The 21588-nt window shown below is 41.3% G+C and overlaps 1 protein-coding gene across 1 annotated transcript; it reads right to left on the reverse strand.

Moving 5' to 3' along the window:
• Nucleotides 1-882: 882 nt before the first annotated feature.
• RAC1 (Rac family small GTPase 1) lies at nt 883-21382 on the reverse strand. Its single transcript, XM_020281468.2, has 6 exons — nt 21099-21382; nt 12481-12552; nt 10468-10585; nt 2426-2488; nt 1531-1690; nt 883-1221 (listed from the first exon to the last, which is right to left on the reverse strand). The coding sequence occupies exons 1-6, from the start codon at nt 21131-21133 to the stop codon at nt 1091-1093; spliced, it is 579 nt and encodes a 192-aa protein (XP_020137057.1). The 5' UTR covers nt 21134-21382; the 3' UTR covers nt 883-1090.
• Nucleotides 21383-21588: the final 206 nt, after the last annotated feature.

A 21588-nucleotide genomic window follows, 5' to 3' on the forward strand; every position in this document is an offset into this window, starting at 1 on the left:
AAAGTAACATGAAAACAGGAAAGCACTTTTACTAATCTACAAAAAAAACTAATGCATTATCAGAAAGATTTTATAATACAAGGAGGCATATTGCTCATTAAAAAGGGGTTCTATAGAAAAACACTAAGTTAGCAACTAAGGGAATGACCAGTTCGAAGATGAATTAAATGCCCAATCTGGGGAGGGATGGCAGGTATAAGAGAAAGGAAAAGCTTAAGAAAAAAACACTTACTGATAATACCGACCTTTCTTCATCATCTGCATTTAAAAGAAATTAACCTTTTAAAATTTGTACCTGTGATACTTTTATTCAGTTTGATTATTCCTTGTACAATGTAGTGTAAATTAATCTCCATTTCATATTTTGTCAAAATACTGTCTTTATCCTTTGATCACATTAAGTGTTTCACACACTCCACCCCAGCGCACCCACGACAACTAAGAGCAGAATACTTCATTAGAGGAAACACATAAGAGTTCTGTTCAAAATCTCAGCAAAAGCTGATCAATTAAAAAAAAAAATTCACTATGAAATCCAAAAGACTGATCCAAAGGAGCTGAGTTGTTATACTCATTCCATTATGATATACAGTACAATGTTATGTAACGAACATGGGCAAATATAAATTATTGATGCATTAAATGGCAACGATTCATTAAAGAGGCTGATATGCTTTACATATCTGAAAACTACTTAGAAAGTGTCTGCATCTCCTAACTTCAGAAGCTACAGTATTCTTAAAGACAAAGGTCTTTAAACAGTTTAGTGCTTAGTGTTCATAGCACAACAATGCAACTTAGTTCAGAAGGTATTTTGGCAACTCTTAATCTGAACAAGAACAGGGGGGCTTTTGAAAAATAAGGCTTTAAGAAGGCTTGTCATTTTAGGGCTAAATTTTAATAGAATGTGAGTCTGAACTCTTACATTTAGAACAAACAAAACTTTAAAATTACTAATTGGTTCAAAATGGTTTTATGGAAAAATTAATCTGTAACAAAACTTGGCATTGAGTGCAAAGGCTCCAACATTTTTTGAGCAAAGCATACAAAGGTTTCAAGGGACAGGAACAAGAACTAGGGGCTTGGACATCTACAACAGCAGGCATTTTCTCTTCCTCTTCTTGACAGGTGGTGGGCAGAGAACTGCTCGGATAGCTTCGTCAAACACTGTCTTGAGGCCTCGCTGTGTGAGAGCCGAGCACTCCAGGTATTTTACAGCACCTACAAGAAACACAGCCACATGGCATTGTACGCTCCACATGTCCCTCTTCTGATCAGAATAATAATAAGAAGCAGCCCCCTGGAACCTAGCACCTCCTGCCAGCACAGCACAGCAGAGAAAACTCCTAACCCTGCCTCCACCTTCCAACACTAACATTAAGACCCAGAAGGGCCTTGTTTAGTGGGTTCCCCAAACATAATCGAGATCCTGAGTAGGAAAAACACACTTTACTTTCCCCAGGTTGGACTCCACTCTCTGTCACTAAAGTAAAAAGATGTGCAAAGCACGAAAATGGCAGGATTTCTTACCGATCTCTTTAGCCATGGCTAAACCCTGCGGATAGGTGATGGGAGTCAGCTTCTTCTCCTTCAGTTTCTCGATCGTGTCTTTATCATCCCTAAGATCAAGTTTGGTTCCCACAAGGATGATGGGAGTGTTGGGACAATGGTGTCGCACTTCAGGATACCACTAGATGCGAAAAAAGGAACAAAGGTTATAACACTCTCCTTCACCTAAATTACATGCAATGGGTGCCCCAGTGTGTCAGCCACCCAAATACAGTCAATGCCTTCCCTACAGAGCCTTCATGCAGTTCACATCTTCAATTCAAACCTTAAAGAACCATAAGGAATATCTGAAGTGTCTGATTAGCCAGTAGATTACCCCCCCCCCCCAATTAAGGATCCTACAGGAAAGGCTCTACCTATCAAGTAACAGCAGGAAGGAAGGGCCCTCAAAAGCAAACCACTTTGTTTTGGGTAAAACAAGTTCTTAGGGTCATCTCAGAAAATTCACCATCTATTCAGGGATGAGAATAAACACACTACCCACACCGAGGTGTCAGCTCTGTTGCCATAATCACCATTGAAAATGTCCCTGATCACCACACCTAAAGGGTTTGTCATGATTTTCACTAAGAAATTTGTCAAAGATGCTGGAGTGGAAATAAATGGTCATTATTTTTATTACACCAACTCCAAAGTGCTTCATTATTTTAAGGAGGAACATGAAACTTCTGAATCAGAACCTGAAGCCTTAGAAATCTACATATTTAAGTCATATACTTAAAAACTGATTATGTACCTAAGTAGTAAAATTACTTTAACCAATTTAAATAATTCTTAGCAGTAATGGTATTTTAAAATATTTCCTCCTAAGAGAGACATTACATAACAATACATATTCTTTAAAATCCCCACTTACCTTTGCTCGGACATTTTCAAATGATGCAGGACTCACAAGGGAAAAGCAAATTAAGAATACATCCTATAAAAAGAAAACACAGGAGACATTTAGAAAACTCTCTTAAAATGATGAATACACTTTGCTTTCTAAATGCTGTTAGGAAATGAGTCGCCATGGAGTGTCGCCTATGAGGCACCAGCAGCTCATGTCAAAAGCTCCCTGGGTTTACCCCTTCAGTGTCAGGCAGCTCCCAGACCAGAACCAGCACATCAAGCAACCATTTACTGTGAGAAAGGGGGAAGTGGAAGGAGAATATGCTGGAAGCTATTCAGGGCCAGGCAAGTATCAAACCAGACCCTGGGAGGCCTCTTTTCCATCACCGCAACTCTCAGACTGGGACCCTATTACCTAAACATATAAAATCAAGCATGAAGGTACCATTGCAATAGTTCCATCAAATTAGGTCTGTTTCCCAAAAGCAGAGTCCATTTTAAAAACAGTATCTACAAATGGTGTGCTTTTCAATCAAACTCGCCACTGGTCTGTCAAGTACAAACATTGTAAGGTTACACTGGGTTTCAATTTAACTGCTTCTTTAGAAACTTCTTGTCACAGTCCCTGGCACACAGTAGGGACTCAAACATTTATTTGCTACATGAGCCCTTTCCTCTGAGAGGGAGGAAGGTAAGTGGCATCTTCTTGGCTGACAGCCACCTTCACACTGTCACAGCTTGTCAAACACAATCAGGCCCTCTGGCAAACTTGTGCCCAGGGCAATTGTAGCTAAAGTAGAGATGCAAAGAAAATTAGGTGCAGAATACATGCTTGGAGAGAATTTCTGCTAAATGTAAAATATTTGAGTTTCTCTTTCTATTCTGTATTGTGTATAAAGTCAAATTCAAATATTTACCTGTATAAAAGAAATGCCCAAAGGGTTTCTAAAATGCTAGGTTTATAAAACATTTTCATGGAAAAAGGCAATTATGTTACTTTGTGAAATGCACACAATTCCCAAGCTAACACTTTAAACCATCCAGCTGATATCTTGTACCTGAAAGGGAAAGAAACATCCCACACAATAGCTTTTTATAAATGACATTTAAAAATGCTGGCGCATGCACAAGCTCGTACAAGAATCACCACAGCATCCCAGCAAACCATCTCAAAGCATGGTCAGGTTAGCTCACCAGGGCAGCACCAGACAGCCCCACCACACAGAACACCAAAGCAGGAAAAGAAGGCCCCGAGCAAGGTTAGTCCTGTCTGGCTCAGCACTGACTCAGATTCCACCAGGTAGAATCTCTACATCCCATCTCCAACCAACCAGGAGAGAGGCCCCCTCTCACTCAGCCCTCCTATTACTTCGGAGGAGGGAAGACTGCAGTTCAAACTGCTTTAAATCAAGCTGGGAGGTCAACCATCACACTCTAATGAAAGCTTATTCCATCAAGCAAAACCCCAAACTTGAGTGAATTAAATGTAAAACACTCAAGGAACTTGAGGCTCGCTAAGAAATCCTAGTAAAACTAAGTGAAATGAGAGAAAAGATAAAGCTTGAAACTGAAGTCGATTGAAAGTTTTACATACGGCAATCGGCTTGTCTTTCCCCCTGGAGGTTATATCCTTACCATACGTTTCTCCAACCTAGTAATGCATGAGAACTTGGTTTGAATTTAGTACAAACTGAGGAAAATAAAAATCAACATAACCTATTATTGATTCTTATATCAGAGTTTTGTCTCAACCCTTCCAAGGGATCCAAAAGCACATAATAATCTAATGTGACTTTGATGACAAGTGCCACCAAAACACTCCATGAAACCTGGCCAAAAGAGGGTATCTCCCTGGGTAGTTTAACAAGGGTGAAAACAGAAGTCAGGCAAAATACTGGGGATGCAACAAAGGTGCTCCTTCTACTGTGGCAGCACACACCAGAGCTGACAACATGCCCACGAAGCTGGGGACATTTAGAAGCGTCTGTTAACACAAGGCATGATGCTGACGTGCTGTCGCTGACATCCATTAACCAACAGGCACATCTTTCAAAGAGCTCCGTCCAAGTTATCAGACACAGACCTGGCTGAAGGGAGCCACAGCAAACAGGAAAGGCACCTGTCTGTAAAACATGCCCACCAAACAAAAGACACTCCCAGGACACAGCCAGGTCTGAGTGCTGACAGTGTTAATGCTGCCTGAACACTGAAAGTCTCCTGTGCAGAATTTTTTTTTTTCTTTTTCTTTTTTAAACAGTCTCACTCTGGCTACAATGCAGTGGCGTCATCATAGCTCACTGTGACCTCAAATTCCTGGGCTCCAGCAATCCTCCTGCCTCAGCCTCCATAGTAGCTGGGACTACAGGCCATTTGCCACCACACCCAGCTAATTTTTCTATTTTCTATAGAGACAGGATCTTGCTCTTGCTCAGGTTGGTCTCAAACTCCTGACCTAAAGTGATCCTCCCACCCTGGCTTCCCAGAGTGCAAGGATTACAGGCAGGAGCCACTGTGCCCGGCCTTCCTATGCAGAAATTTTGTTTCCATCTTCCCTAGTTCTGGGAGTGTGGTTTAAATTTACAGAATTGCATTACCCAAATGAACAGTGTTGCTGACACTAAGACCTTCAATTCCTGGCCCCTTTGCAGATTTGGATGAGGCCACCCCTTAGTGACAAGTTTTAGAAATGACAACCTTTTCACGTTTTCGTTTCTTTGTTATAATAAAAATCGACAGACGTGCTCTTCCAACATAGAACCCCAGAATTCTTTTTTTGTTGTTGTGTTTTTTTGAGACAGGGTCTCACTTTGTTGCCTAGGCTAGAGTGAGTGCCATGGCGTCAGCCTAGCTCACAGCAACCTCAAACTCCTGGCTCAAGCAATCCTTCTGCCTCAGCCTCCCAAGTAGCTGGGACTACAGGCATGCGCCACCATGACCGGCTAATTTTTTCTATATATATTAGTTGGCCAATTAATTTCTATTTATAGTAGAGACGGGGTCTTGCTCTTGCTCAGGCTGGTTTTGAACTCATGATCTCAAGCAATCCACCCGCCTTGGCCTCCCAGAGAGCTAGGATTACAGGCGTGAGCCACCACGCCCAGCCTCACAGAATTCTTTTAAGAAAAGGACAAGAGACCAGGCACGGTGGCTCACGCCTGTAATTCTAGCACTCTGGGAGGCCAAGGCAGGTGGATTGCTCAAGGTCAGGAGCTCGAAACCAGCTCTGAGCAGGAGCGAGACCCCGCCTCTACTATAAATAGAAAGAAATTAATTGGCCAACTAAAATATATAGAAAAAAATTAGCCGGGCATGGTGGCACATGCCTGTAGTCCCAGCTACTCGGGAGGCTGAGGCAGGAGGATCGCTTGAGCCCAGGAGTTTGAGGTTGCTGTGAGCTAGGCTGACGCCATGGCACTCTATCCTAGGCAATAGAGTGAGACTCTGTCTCAAAAAAAAAGAGAAAAGGATAAGAAAATTATTCTAATTTCATCTCATTCAAGAATCTCTAACTTACAATTCAAAGACAGTATTAGTTTCCATAGCTATCTTGGTTTAATCTATGGGCTATTTTTGAAGATTTGTCCTCCCAAGGACTTGATATAGTATCAAATCTTTACTGTGATACCGAGGCTCATTGGGGATTAATCACAAAAATACAGCTTCAAAATATCTTCTAATCAAATTTGTTGTACCCTAACTTTTAAGAACATTTTTTTTGATGGAGAAGAAACATGCACAACAGGAGCCGAGCAGTTCCATTTTCCTTCCTACGTTAGCATTACGCCATCTGCCTGTTCCTTCCTTGTTCCTTTTTCTTCCCCAGCCTAAACATAGTTTTTAGAAAACACGTCTGGTGCTTCTGATACTTATTTTGTAGCATCAATTTCTTCCGACCCTTGCCTCTCTAATGCCTCAGCACGTGGAGGTTGTGCAGGCCGATCCTGGCTGGGAGTCTCTATTTCTTCCCTGTCCTTGTAACACTTGAGTGCCTCAGAGAGCACCACCTGTGTCTGGTTGAGGATCTCGCTCCTTTTCTTTCCTCACAGGTTCTTCGTATATGTAAGAGCCACAGGCTGTCTCTGGTCACTGGGCCGTTTCCAGTGGGCTTAAATGTGACTTTCCTCTTTCTTACTACACCAGACTCCCACCATGCTCCCATCGCAAACCACTTCCTCCTCGCTGGTCAAAAGTCAGCCAAGCAGTTCTTCCTGCTGCCTCCTCTGCCTGTCAGTGGCACCACCCACAAGGACAGTCTGCTTTTCGCAGACTGACACTGGGCAGACGTCTTAGATGGCTGAAATCTCACTACTAAAAGCAGTAATGCTTCTCTTTCTTTCATTTTATTCTCTTCCAAATGCCTTCCACCTGGATTTTACTTTCAGGCTTGAGATATTTTTAAATGCTTCTATGCACAGGGAAAAGGAGCAGGATATATAAACATGGCAAAAAAAAAAAAAAAGGAACTGAAAGAAGCTGGACACGTGTCCTCAGTATGGAGCAGCTACAAAAATAAAATTAGAAAAAACAGAAAAGCAGCCCTGACATCTGAGAACTGGCCTGGCCTGGCCTGGCGCTCACAGCTTTGCCATGGTGAAGGTGCTCCTGTTAAACAGAACAATCTCCCAGAACACTGACATCAGACAAGGTCACTATGTGACCATGCTGACATGAGACCAGAAGTAAATAAACTAACAAAAGACCACTTTATTGTCTAAAAGCTTGGAATAAAAAAAAACATTCCATAACCTTGTCTATGACAAATCCAAGGTCACTATGCAAACTACAAAATCACCAAACATACTCCACACCCAGGCAACAAAAGTGAGGGACTACTTTTTTTTAAACCAATCACAGCTTTAGCCTTGCTTTATTCTCCCACCTTCTAGATGAGATTACAGAATCACCCAGCTTTCTGACAGCACTCAGACCAGAGCAAACCCCTATGCTCTCTTGAGCCCCCACCCAACACAAGCCTGAATCTTACCCCACAGCACCCCGAGTCTGTCTTCCTCATGGCAAACAGTAACAAACTCAGTCTTAACTACCAGTGTATTCCGAATGATCTTTGGCTGGAGGACACTGCCACTTATAACGGTCAACTTCACAATTTTAAGGACTTCGGAAACTCAAAATTGCCAAGCTAAACAGTTTAGTTTTTCTTTTTATCTCCTGTCACAGCATTCTAGCCCGGTACTTTAAAACCCTTCTAAAGTCAGAGCACACAGAGAAAATGAAAAGATTGGCCAGACACACAGGGGTCCTGGCTGACTGGAACACAGAGCCCCCAGCCCCACAGCAAGTGGTGTGGCCGGGGTCTTGGGACACACACAGGCTCAGGCCTTGTGATGCCGGCTTGTTACTCATGCTCCCACATACGCCACTAATTCTGGCACAAGTAGGCAAATACAGGGGACTGGGGCATTACGATCATACCAGGATTCTGTGCATGCCAAATGAAGATGAGTATGCAGAACTTACAGTGTATTTTAAGGGAAAATAAAGAACTTATTTACAGATTAATTTGGAAAAATTAAAATGTGAAGGGCAATTTCAACTGAAAATAACTATTTCCTCACCATCTTTTGGAGAACTAAGTAGAAATGAATGGTTTAAATAAATTTAACTTAGTTACACGGAGCTACCCAACAAAGGAGGAGGATGCCAACATTAAATGACCATGGGATATGTTAACATCTCTTTGTAGGATGCCCAAGATAAGACATCTCCTAAGTGGTCCTTCAGGAGAAGGGCTAAGCTCAGTATTGGCTGGGCTACATGAACTGGCTGCAGACCAAAAAGCCAACAGCCAGAGACCACGTTCCACCTTGCATATAGTTGAGGTTCCCCTTGTCAGGAAGAGACCAAGGGACCAGCCTGTAACTCCCAGAGCCCGCTCCTCTTAGGACAATGTGGCTCAAAGGACTAGACCTACCAGGCACCACCAGTATTTGAGTATTTGGGGCTTGCCCCTTAGTAGCCAAGATAATTTCCTTTTTTCCAACAGAACACAAGCAGGCATGTCTTCAACTGCTAGTCGGGTGCCCCCAGCCCCCTGCTGGCACAGGGTGGTCTTACACAGTGATTGGTTTATGGAAATTTTCTGTGAGCTGCTAGAGGACAAGAATCATGTCTTACTCTCTTCTTGCTAATCAAATATTTTATAGGAAAATAGTGCACACTGCTTTACACATATGAGACATAAAAGTTTAAGTCCTAGCCCCATAAGGACAACACCCACTTTGATTTCAGGCCTCATACACTACAGCTTTATTCAGTTAAGGTGGAGGAGAGTCCACCTTACTTATCTATGTGTTCCTGAGCACACAAAGTGGGACTCTTGCCAAGTGACCTTTGACTTACTATGAACGACTCCCTTAGAGAAAAAGGCCTCACCCTACTCTGTACCCTTGAGTCACATCAGGGTGGCTCTCATTTCTCAGAAGTGACACCACACCCTTCCTAGGTTGGAGACTCGACTCTACGAATTAATGTTTCTAAACCCACTTAAAATCTGGAATTATTAAATACCTACTGGGTATAGGATAGTTTCTTAAGATATTAATGAATTTAAATCATTTGGTGATTATGAGCTAATTTTTAATAGTTAATCATAATTAATTTTTAGCTGTAGGTTACTGAGAAACCACCCAATTCAAACTTCCCATTTTATATTTTTGGTCTTTATTTAGAACTGTTAACTAGAATTCAGCTAAAAGACAATTAACAAAAAAATCTACAGCTGAAGGAGACCTTCAGCAAAAACAAACATACAACACGGTGATGATTGCAGGGAAAAAAAGTGTATTCAAAAGTTTGAAACTACCACTACTAAACAAGAAGTTCATAAAAAAGCAAAACATAAGATTCTGGTAGACTGGAATTAATTAGTTATTTCCATCCATATTACTTCCTAAAAGAAAGTAATGGTTAAACCAATCAAAGGCTGCCCCATCAATCAGTACTCAAAGCCTGCCTTTCTCTAGGCTGTGTCTCTGACTCTGAACTTAATCGTGACACCCTGGCCAACTCAGGCTAACACAGAATACCCACAGCAACTTCCACTCATTTTGGCACAAGGTGGAACTGTTGAGCTCTCTAGTCTGAGCAATACACATAAACAAGAACGAGGACAAATCCTAATAGCAGCTAACACTGAGTGTCTGTGGCGTGCCGGGGACTGATGTATGGGCAGTACATGTATTAACTCACTCTAGTCCTATGAGGAAACAGGTAAGGACTAGAGAGATGAAGAAACCTGCCTAAGGGTCACAAAACTAGTGAGAGATCAAGATTTGAACCCAAGGAATCTGCTCTGTTGCTTCTCCTGCTTATTTAAGTTTTGCTTCAACTAGTTAATCACTGTCTCCAAGACAATATTTTGAAAAATGATGAACAAATATTAATAAGATAAGCGCATGACACACATGTAAGACAACTGCTTATTTAAAGAAAAGTGGCTTCTATCCACAACACTGTCTTTGCCAGCTACTGCTCTAATAAACTCTGGTAAAGAAATCATTTAGTTGTCTGATACAAAAGCAAAACTAAAAGTTTTCCTCCGATTAGGCACAGTGGACACATTTTATAAAACTGAAACCTTAATCTACATTGAAAAGAATTAGGTACTAAAGTTATAGAAACTATGTATTTTATGAAAGAAACATATTAAACATTAGTTACTAACTTGGTTTAAAGAACCTTAATCTCAATTGCTTAATTTAATTCTGTGGTACAAAACTGTCACAAAGCAAACCATCTTCAAACTAACTGCTGTTAAAAACTGGTTTGCAAAAACAAAACAAAACAAAAACCCTACCCCTTTCATATGATTGTCCTAAAACTAAATGGAAGAATGTAAAATGCACAGCATCAGAATAACTGGTGATGCTCAAAAAATAAAAACTCTGGCTTGCATTTTCTACTGAAAGAACCAATTTAACCTCATTTGCTATTACATGATATATCCAAATGATAGCACTATAAGAAATTCTGTAGTGATATCTTTAATTAAACATTCAAGAATTGTATACTCTAAAAGACACATTAGAAATCAGCTGCAATTCTTACTGTTTGTGGATAGGATAGGGGGCGTAATCTGTCATAATCTTCTTGTCCAGCCGTATCCCATAAGCCCAGATTCACCGGTTTTCCATCTACCATAACATTGGCAGAATAATTATCAAAGCTGTAGAATAGAATAAAAATGGTTAGTCACAAATAATGGGACCTAAGTCACTGTCCTAGCCAGCATCCCAGAGGAGGTGTGCTGAGAAGACCTGGAATGGTCCTGGGAGGATAGCACACCAGCAAGTGCCCTCTGAACACAGGAAGAAGCCTGGAGGGAAAAGGGGGTGGGTCTAGAGTATAAGGGAAACAAACCAAACCCACAACTTAAGAAAGACGCGTGTCTGAGAAACAAAGGACAAGCTATTTAAGTGAAACAAATTACTGCTAGCAATAAAAAACCTTTAACAAGTAGAAAGTTAAGATTTTTTCTTCCAGGAAGAAATAAAGCGTAAAATTAGCCCCTTTTTCAAATCCCACTTTTTGGGTTTTTCAGGTACATATGTTACTCATTTTCAGCAAGGCAGGTGACCACTAGAGCTACACTCCAAAGTGATTTCACCCTACACCCAAGTGTAGGGTGGTAACACAAAACACACCTGGTTTTAGAAGCCACCTGTAATGTTTCCAAAGTTAGTGTACCCAATTATATAAATGTTCAAATTAATTTGAAGTTGCTACTCACAAGTTAGTTAACTATAGGAAAAGGCAGTCCAGAAACGCCTACATACATACAGTCTGACAGTAGGAAAATAAAGCTGACCTTAAAAATTGTTACTGGTATCAAAGTAGTTCATTTAAAAAAACAAAACAAAACCTGGCCCTCTAATTCAAACCAGGGAAAGCACTAAACTGAGGATACATCAGCCTTTAAGATAAAAGTCAAGAATTTTTATATATTCTTTAAACTAAAACTTCAGGGGGGTCTTACTATACTGTGATAGCAGAGTCAAGGTCTTGAGTAAGGTTCCAATGTGATAGAATTTAAGGACCAAACTAGCTTTCATAAAGGAAAGGTCTGATGAATGTAGTAATTGTGCAACCATGAGAAAAGGATAAATTATTCAGTAAATGATATTGTGACTTTTTTCCCCTATGGGGGGAGGGGGCAAATCAGGTCCTTATCTCATACTATACCAAAAATAAATTCTAAATGACTAGTGGTTAAATCAGTTATAGTACGCCAAAATAATTAATCATTAACTATTTAAGCTCTAACCTACATGTGTGGATAAGAAAAATCCCCACCATAAATTCAGGATACCATGGACAATATGATTCAAAAAATGAGTACGACACTTCAGAGGGCACCTGAGTGGTGTACTCGAAGAGGTGAGCACAGGTAGGAATTGAGGTGGCATCTCCTCCAGCGTGCAGATGGTAAGCACTCACGGTGGCTATGGTGTGGTACATTATGAGGCCCTGCTACAGGGGGGTTCCCTGGTATTCCATCATCAGAAAAGCACTTTCCATCTCCACCCAATTCTGCTGCCCATAGGCAATAAGCAATTCAAAAGACCATACACCCCTCCACCCCCACACACCCAGGTTTCAATTCCAAAGCCCTGTAATTCAACATTGACATGTAACCAACTGATTACCAATTAAAGCATAATGGAGTGCTTCATGTTCCAGTTCCCAGAGAGCCAAATTTATCTGAAACTCTTACCTAGACAAGGACTATCTCCAACAAACTTTTTTTCAGAGTACTTTTGTCCAACTCTGGTTTTAACATTAAAGTCTCTATACTTCACAGTTAGCTTAATTTTGTTTCCTAAATGTTGAAAAATCAATTAGGAAAGCTATGTTTGTTCCATCATATGAGAAAACTTTACATTAGACTAAGTATTTTTTTAAAAGCCCAAGCTCTACATCTCAGAGAATATTGTAGAAGAAAATTAATGGTACCTGCTCACATAAGGATTAAGAATGGCTTTAGAGCAAAACAAATGGTCAAAAGAATCTGAAAAACATAGCACAGGCAAGTTAATTCCCAATTTAACTGAAGATACTTACACAGTAGGGATATATTCTCCAGGAAATGCATTGGTTGTATAACTGATCAGTAGGCAAGTTTTACCTACAGCTCTAAAGAGAGAAAGAAAAAAAGATTGCTTAGTCAACATGAATGTAATCCTAGCTTTCATTATTCTGTTAAAATAACTTCTAGAAAAAATCAAGTATACAATCAGTTTTCTGTAACCCTTTAACACTACACACACATTTTTATCCTGAAATTTAAAGTAAACGAACTACAATTATTCAGAAAGGTAGAGTAAGGAGCTGTCACATTCTGTTTTAGGTATGTAACTTTAACAATACTAGTTAGGAAATAGGTAAGTACAAGCAAGGTTCAAGAGGAACATTTTAAAACTTATCTCTTCTGTGAACATATGTAAAAGCCTTTCATCCAAGGAACTTAAATTCTACCCTTAAAAGTATTTTTTTTTTGGAGACAGAGTCTCACTTCATTGCCCAGGCTAGAGTGAGTGCCATGGCGTCAGCCTAGCTCACAGCAACCTCAAACTCCTGGGCTCAAGCAATCCTGCTGCCTCAGCCTCCCAAGTAGCTGGAACTACAGACATGCCCCACCACACCCCGCTAATTTTTTCTATATATATATTAGTTAGCCAATTAGTTTAGTTCTATTTTTATAGTAGAGACAGGGTCGGGGCTGGTTTCGAACTCCTGACCTTGAGAAATCTGCCTGCCTCTGCCTCCCAGAGTGCTAGGATTACAGGCGTGAGCCACCGTGCCAGGCCAAAAGTATTTTGATTAATACTAATATACAAACTATCTTTCCTCAGAAACTTATTCTTTGCTACTTCTGTAAGTAACTTATTTTGCTGCCTCTAAGTGGCAAAGCTCAAAATCCCACCGCATTCCTAAAGCCTTCCTTCTGGCAGTCAGTAATGACTGTTCTCTTAATATTGAGTATTTAGTCAATAAACCACCACACATGAACTGTTCTCACATTAATTCATCTGTATTCATTTGCCACCTGCCCCAGCCCCCAATTGTCACATACCATCACAAACCTTTAAGCAGAGGCCAACATAATCTATCCCAGATATATTAATTAACAGCTCAGGGATGATGGAGTAAACTTCCCAGACAACCAGGGAGAAATACTCCAGAGACAGGAGCACCACCTGCACAATTGGTCATGGGTACAAGACTGGTAATAATATTAGCAGTGTGCAATCAAGCAGACATCAGAGTGATGGTTGACAACCACTTGAAATTTTTTTCATGAGAATGTCACCTAAAAATTAAGATCATCTCACCATTAGCAAAAAATAAACATCTCCGAATATTACAACAGTCACAGGATAACTTTAGGAGCTTCTCTGAGAGCCCATGTTTCTGGCATTCTGAGGGTTAATTCACCAAATTTCTCCTTAATAAGCCCTCTCCCTGCTATCCTCTGTTAGGCTTGCCAAGGTCATGATGATACACTGATGTTATAATTTTTAAGATTCTGCCGTTCAATCTCAAATACTATAAATTAGGATTCACCATAAAGAGGTGCTTTTCTATTTTCCCTCTCATGCTAAGCTTAAAGTGAAAACCTCTCAACAAGGGCAGATTACAGGCCCATCCAGTCTTGCCAATACTTGTTTCACTCATAACATTATTAAGAGCTTAGCAAAAGTTGGAACTCCCCACCCCAAAGACCTCATAAAGTCAAACATTACATCACCAGGAGGTAACTTCCAACTCCTAAAGGCATTCTAAACAGAAATGACTCATTGGACATACATTTTGTTAAAAGCTTAGAATGAGCTTTTAACCTGTATGAGCAGGAGCCTAAGATTTGGAGTCAGAAACCTGTTTTTATGACTCAGGGCCAACTGTTATCACTTACTGGCTGTAATTTTTTGGTAAATTTCTACTTCCTTATGCCTCATTTTTCTTGGTAAAATGAATGCAAAACTACCCACTCCATCACCAAACTATTGTGAGCATTAATTCAATTTCAATTCATACCAACTGTGTGTTGTATCAGAAAGTGTACTAGGGGCTAAAGATATTGCAATAAATAAGACCTCATTGAGTGTATGCAGTTATTAAATTAAAAAATGAAAAATACAATCATATATAATTACAGGTGTTACACAGTGTTACTAAGGATGCTCTGGAAATGAACAGCAAAAGATCTAACCTAGCCTTGGGAGCAATCAGAGGTGGCTGCAGTGTGTGTTGAAAAGTATGAGAAGTGGGGACAGGATGAGAGAAACAAATGCAAAAGTATATGAGGAGGCCCAGTACAGAAATAAGCCCAGTATAACTTAAATAAATGAGGCAGCAGTGGCAGAGGGAAATGTGAAGAGGTTGAAATAAATGAGGCAGCAGTGGCAGAGGGAAATGTGAAGAGGTTGTCACCTCTTCCTATTAAGGGCACGGGATGTGCTCCTCCTCGGGAAGCCACGGGAGGTTTTAAATTGCCAAGAAAAAGCATCAGATTTTAGAAGCCTTCAACTGCAGTGTAGCAAAAGGCCTGAGGACAACAGGACCCAAGGCAGGAAAACAAGGAAGCTGCTGCGTTCCATGAACCAGCCATGGTAGTATAGACCAGAAGGGGGACTGGAGAGCAAAGACAAATGGGTGTTTCATGGGCTACTTAAACGCCAGGTAGAACAAGCATGGCTTGGCCATGGGTTGGATGTGGTAGCTGAAGAAGAGAGTGGCATCTGAGGCCATGATAAGTGGACTTTTTTCAAAATGACAGACATATTTAAAAAGTTAACAATTATTGCCACTTAATGTCAAAGATAAGTAGATAAACCTTTATGAGGTTTTGACAGTTATGATAACATGTCATTAGCACTTCTTTTAAGACCCCTCCTAAATCTATTCTATGGATATGAGGAACAAAGCTATTACTATAAATACAACTAGCTGTGTCTAAAATCTCTAAAACTTCCTTTCCTGAACTATATCTTCAGCTGAGGCATTATCTTTTAAAAAGCTTAACTATAAAGGAATTCAAGGTACTGGCATAATCTGATATCGACTGAAATTTTATTACCAACCATTATAAAAGTATGATTAAATTATAGAATTCTGACTTTTAGGATAAGTGTGTGTCCTTCCTTTGACTAAATTTTTACTTAAAATAGAAGAAAAAACATTATTTCCCTCTCATTAATTTTATTAATTCCTTGTCAACACCACACTAGAGACCAAAATCAACATCATCATTAGGCATAAAGTCCATGGCCTTCCCCTGTGAAAAATGGAAGCCGTACATGGGCACAACCCCGTGATGCTGCAGAATTTTTGGAAGCTACTATTTGGAGTTTCCAACTTTATACCCTTAATTGTTCAGTTCCACTTCTTTTACATCTTTGAAAGATGCCATGACTCCAGAAAATGAACATGAGTCTGCTGGAAGAAAGTTCACAGCAGTTCTATATTGGATTTCCCCCTAGCTCATGACACTACAATTTTTTTTAACCTATCTGTGCTTCCCCTGCCCTATCCTGTAGAAATAACCAAGATTAAAGCCAATAACTTATGTGTCTACTATGGTCTTCATTTTTCCATTAAAAGAACTTTTTATTTATTTGGGAAAGTAAACTTTAGTGTTACTTCCTAAAATCTATAAACCAAAACTTAAAATCACATACAATCAATAAACCTGTTAACACTTGCAATTTCCTCACGTTAGTAAGGCATCCAGGAAGCTCAAAAATAAGAACTTCTGGGGTGGGCACAGTGGCTCACACCTGTAATCCCAGCTTTTTGGGAGGCTGAGGTGGGAAGATCGCGAGATGTCAGGAGTTTGAAAACAAGCCAGGGCAATATTGAGACCCCATCTTTATGAAAAATTAGCTGGGCATGGCCACACATGTCTGTAGTCCCAGCTACTCAGGAGGCTGAGGCAGGAGGATAACATGAGTTCAGGAGTTTGAGGTTGCAGTGAGCTATGATGCCACTGCACTCTAATCCAAGCTAAAGATAAAGACCCTGTCTCAAATAAATACAACAAAAACAACAAAAATAACATAAATTGATCTTAAGACAGAAAAACCAGATTCTTCCAATGACAATTAAAACCGTAAACCAAAATACAGAAGACGTATTGTTGTCTAAAAGTAGATCTCAAAGACAAGTTAGTAAAATTGTAATACATATATCAAATATATATATTCATACTTATTGAGTTAAGTAAAAACCTTGAATGAAGCTCCTCAATTTACACTGAGAATTAAAGTATGGGGAATCTGTAACAGAAGGCCTTCAACAAATACATAACTATGTGGAGAATCTGTTCAGAAATACATATGACTAGAGCAGTTCTACAAAAACACAAAACCCAATCTAAAATTCTGATTATTCCATTACCAACAGGTGACATCACAACCAAAGTACAGAAAGCTAGCCATTATCACCATTAGAGGCTTCAAAAAATTAAGATTGTGCACCAAAGTTTCCCAAACACTCAGGCTAAAGATGTTACCCATAACAGAGTTGAAGCCTGAGGCCGGCTTTACTCTAGACTGCCCTTCTAGAATCATCAAGTCTAACCCCAGTGTAGTTGATATGAGTCAGCTGAACATACAGAGCTCAAAAACAAGAATTTTCATCTAACTGTACACTATCCCCATTCTCCTTAAAAATCAACTGCTCTATTAAATCCTCTTAAAATACTCCCTCTGATAAAGGGAAGTCATATGACAAAGCAAATAGAGCAAAATGTTGATAATGGAATCTAGGTGACAGTTATATGGGTGTTGACTACACAATTCTTTCAGATGTTCTGTATGTTTGAAATTTTTCATATTAAGATGTTGCAAGAAAATTACTCCTCTGATCACATGTGGTAACTGCCATGGTAGCAGGATTCCTAATAAAAACATCTCCTTTCTAGGAAGACTACAATTATAAGATAGAGCTACCTGGTGATACAGAGGTGAAAAAGTAGGAAGTACTAAGACGTTAGATGACTAATGCAAAAGACAGAACATTATAAAGGGTAGATTTAAGGTTTCTAAATATGGCTTCCTGATACTCCTCCACTTAACCCAACCTCAAACTTCTACTGGGATTATCACTTGAAATTTTTTTTTAAAGTATTATGTATAATTTTAACAATCAAGATCAGAGCCATATACTAAACCTAAATCAGAAGCCAAGGCAAAATCCGAATACCTTTACAACAGATCAAAAATATGTCTTGCTTATCTCTTGGTAATTAATAAAGCCACTCCTGGAGAGGAAAACACAGAAAGACAATTCATTAAGAGTTTAAATAAAGTCACACATCATACTATCTATCACTGTTCTATGGAAGTAGAGAGTAATGGTATACATTCCTATAAGGATGATGTCGCAGAAGGCATTTATTATGCTCAACTAAAAAAACTCCTGGTAATAGCTAAGTCAGACACTGGGCTGTGTAGATCGCTAGCCAAGTCTGGACATCACTTTGTATAGAGTGAAATGTGAAGGGCTTCAAGTCATTCACTCCCAGTCTTCTAGTCCGGTGAACCCCAACCTTTTTTGCACCAAGGACCAGTTTCATGGAAGACAATTTCTTTTGGGAGGGGGGAGTGTGCCTCGGTGCAGAGCTCAGGCACTGAATCAAGGGATGGGATGGGGAACAGTGATGAGGAAGCTGGCAGAGTGGCTGTAAATACAGATGAAGCTTTCTTTCACTAACCTCCTGCTGTGCACCCCTCCCCCACCCCTGCCTCAAGTTTTAAGGAAGAGAATTTTTCTGGAGTGGGGAGTAGGGGGTTGACCTCAAGGGCCCCAGGGGTTGGGGACCAGAGTTCTAGTCAACCAAAGCCATAACAACATTATTAAAAACAGTTGTTCATAAATATTTGAATGCAAGATGCCATCTTAGTAAGCCTCTAAGTAAAGCTGAAAGAAAATCTAGGGGCAACGGTCCCCCAAACAAAAGTTATAGGCCCTGTGTTAAAGGACTATCTTAGAATAAAAAGTATCAGATTTTACCTCATATTGTATACCTAATGCCAACTAAATTGCTAAATAGGAAATAATTCATTAGAAGAATATAGGCTAACTGACCTTTGTTCTATTACGGTTATAACATAGCTTTTAATTATAATTCCAAAAACATTTATCTCATTTTCTTATCTGTGCCCTTTTGACATACTAGTGATCCTAATTTAGAGCCTTCCAACATGCTTTGCAAATTATCTTTGACTACTTTCATATAGGTATATTATCAGTCTCTGTATCTATCAGTCAGGGTCCCGGAAGGAAACAATTCATCCCAGAGGGTTCAAATAAATAGATTTTAATGAAGGAATTATTTACCAAGTTCCAGACAAAGTTAAGGAGGAAGACACCCAAAGATTAACAGTGAGAAGATCCTACTACTTCTACCTCCCCCGCCCCCAATGAAGGAACAAGGCAGAGCAGTGTTTCCTTAGGAGCCCGGGATAAGCAGAGGCACTGTGGAAGGCAGGCTGGAAGGAGTTATAGCCAGAAAGGACATCACCACAGCAGGGGCACAGGGTCAAAGCAAGAAGTGAGAAGAAATATCTCTTAAGAATATTTTTTAAATAAGAAAGCTTGAAATTTATGGAACCTCAATCAGTTTACCCTCACTGCTTAAACTGCCCTCAACTGCTGGAAATTCCACTTGAATAAATAGCTTCTTAGCCCCACAAAATTCAGACCTATACTTACAGCTTCAACAGTTTTTGAAAAAATGAACATTCCAACTACATCATCAGGAATATAGTTTATCAATTCAATGCAAAAAATATTTTTGGCATAGAATATTATGTGCCTAAATTTTTCACTGACGTAATATTTGCTACATATACTCCCTTCAAGTAATGCAGCATAAATCTTTTTGTAAAGGTACATTTCGTTTCTAATATCGCTTAGCCCTAGTCAATGTTAAATTCAGCATGAGAATAGTGGACTGAAACCTCAAGGGGAGGAACTGTGTTTTTTAAGCCCAATATTCCTCACAGAAGAAGAAGACCAATAAAGATAATGGTACCTGGCACTTACTACGCACTAAGCAAAGGGTCAGGCACCTATGAGGCACTTAATACTCAACATCTGGTTTAGTCCTGTTTAACTTCCCCTTAAGGGCCTCTCTTGGGGATGGGTTAAGGGGTGGGGATTCAATAGGAGGATCCAGATTCCAAGGGAGGCATTCAACAAGTATCTGACTCGATAAAAAAAGCCAACAGTAGAGGTTGGTTGGGGCGCAGTGGCTCATGCCTATAAATCCCAGCACTTTGGGAGGCTGAGGCAGGAGGACTGCTTGAGGCCAGAAATTCCAGGCCAGATTCTGACACTTAAATAATTCACTGATTTCATCATCAAACCAAGTAATTGAGCATGTTTTTCCCAAGTGACAAACCTTTCTTTTAAAAGGTTAAAAAAAAAAAGCATACATATTCCTAAGTGAAACTTTCCATTTTTAATTATATACATAGAATTATGAAATGTTAATAATCCTTCACACTTCTAAGAAATGCCACAGACTGGATAGCTTACGAAAATCAATGTATTAATTGTCCTCGCATCTACATTAATTATAGAAACAATTTCAAATGTCTAACTTAAAACTATCTAAATAACCTGAGAATCCATAAATTCACTTAGAAACATAAAATCAGCACTAATGACGGGTTTGAAGAATATCAACCAGAAGTTAACAGTGATGCCAGAACTTTCCTTCGATTTTACTCAACTAGAAATTGTTACCAGTTGCATTCTGAGTTTGATGAAACTGGTAGTAATTCTTCAAGCTTCCTCGTTAACACTAACCTACACAAGCAATGCTGAGACGGGCAATTCTGCTCCAATTACACTGAGATTCTTGTTTCTATGGGGGGGGGGGCTGCATAAGACAAGTCTTGTCTTCCTCTAGGGCCTGTAACCGCCACGGACAGTAAAGCAAAGAAACGTCTTGAGTCACGGGGAGCCAGTTCTGCTACATCCCATACCTAAAGCGTTAGGCGAAAGACAATTTTTTTTTCTTTTATGACCACACCACGTTCAAAGGAAAGAACAGTCTTCATCACACCCGGCCCCGCACAGCTAGCATCTCAAAAAGTTTCTCCATGGAAAGGGCGAAAATAATAATTTTAAGAATCTCAAAAGTGGCAAAGTACCAAGTCCAGGAAACCCGGTTGTCAGTAAGTTTATGGTCACCATAGTGGCCTGTGCAAACATTCACCGAACAGGATCGACCTGACCGCCGTTACCCACCACAACTCTCAAGATGGCACAAGCAAAAACCGAAAAGAGGCTTCTTTTCGGAAAAGGGCAAAAATCTCCAAGCCCGCCTAATCTGCGTGCCCATGAGGGGAGGGCGGCGGGCGGCGTCCGGCCCGACGCGGAGCGGGCTTGGGAGGAAAGCTGAGGGTGGAGTTCACTTTTCCCTCCGGCCGGCGAGCGCCGAGGCCCTCCCCCACTGAGAGCCAGAACCAGGCACGCGCCGCCCGGGCCTGGGAGGGTGGGGTGGGGGCGCCCGTCCGCGCCCCGCGCCCCGCGCCCAGCGGAGAGGCTCAGCCCAGGGCCTATGCGTGCTCGCGCCGGCCGGCCGGCCTGCCTGGGCCCGAGTCCCGGCCCAACCCCTGCCCGCGCCCGGACCCTGACCCCCAACCCGGTCCCGGCCGCGCACTCACCCGTCTCCGACCACCACACACTTGATGGCCTGCATCTGGGCCGCTCGCTGGGCCGCGGCGGCCGGGCAGTGAGGCGGGAAGCGGCGGGCTCGGGGCGCGGCGAGCGGGCGCGCAGCTACTGGCGGCTGGGTGCGGGATGCCGGGACCGCTGTCCACGCCGCCTCGCCTTCCGCGGACTGGAAGCCGAAGCCCGGCAGCGGCCACCACCCAAAGCTGAGGAAAACTGCAGAGAAACAGGAAATGGCCGCTCCACTCACATCCGGCCTCCCCTCCCCCGCGCCGGCGCCACTGCTTCCAGGCTCCGGGCGGGGCCGCTCCGCCCTCGCGGCTCCCGGAGTTCCTCTGGGCTTCGGGAACGCTCGGGAGCGCTCGGCTCGGGCTGCGGGGCGCGGCCGCCGCCATCTTTGCGCGCTAAAGCGGCCTGGGCGCGGCGGGGATTGGGGGTCTCTCGCCTCGCTGTCGGAGTTCGGGCCTCGGAAGGAGCTAGGTG

The sequence above is a fragment of the Microcebus murinus genome, chromosome 19 (assembly GCF_040939455.1).
Source record: "Microcebus murinus isolate Inina chromosome 19, M.murinus_Inina_mat1.0, whole genome shotgun sequence".
Classification (NCBI taxonomy): domain Eukaryota; kingdom Metazoa; phylum Chordata; class Mammalia; order Primates; family Cheirogaleidae; genus Microcebus; species Microcebus murinus.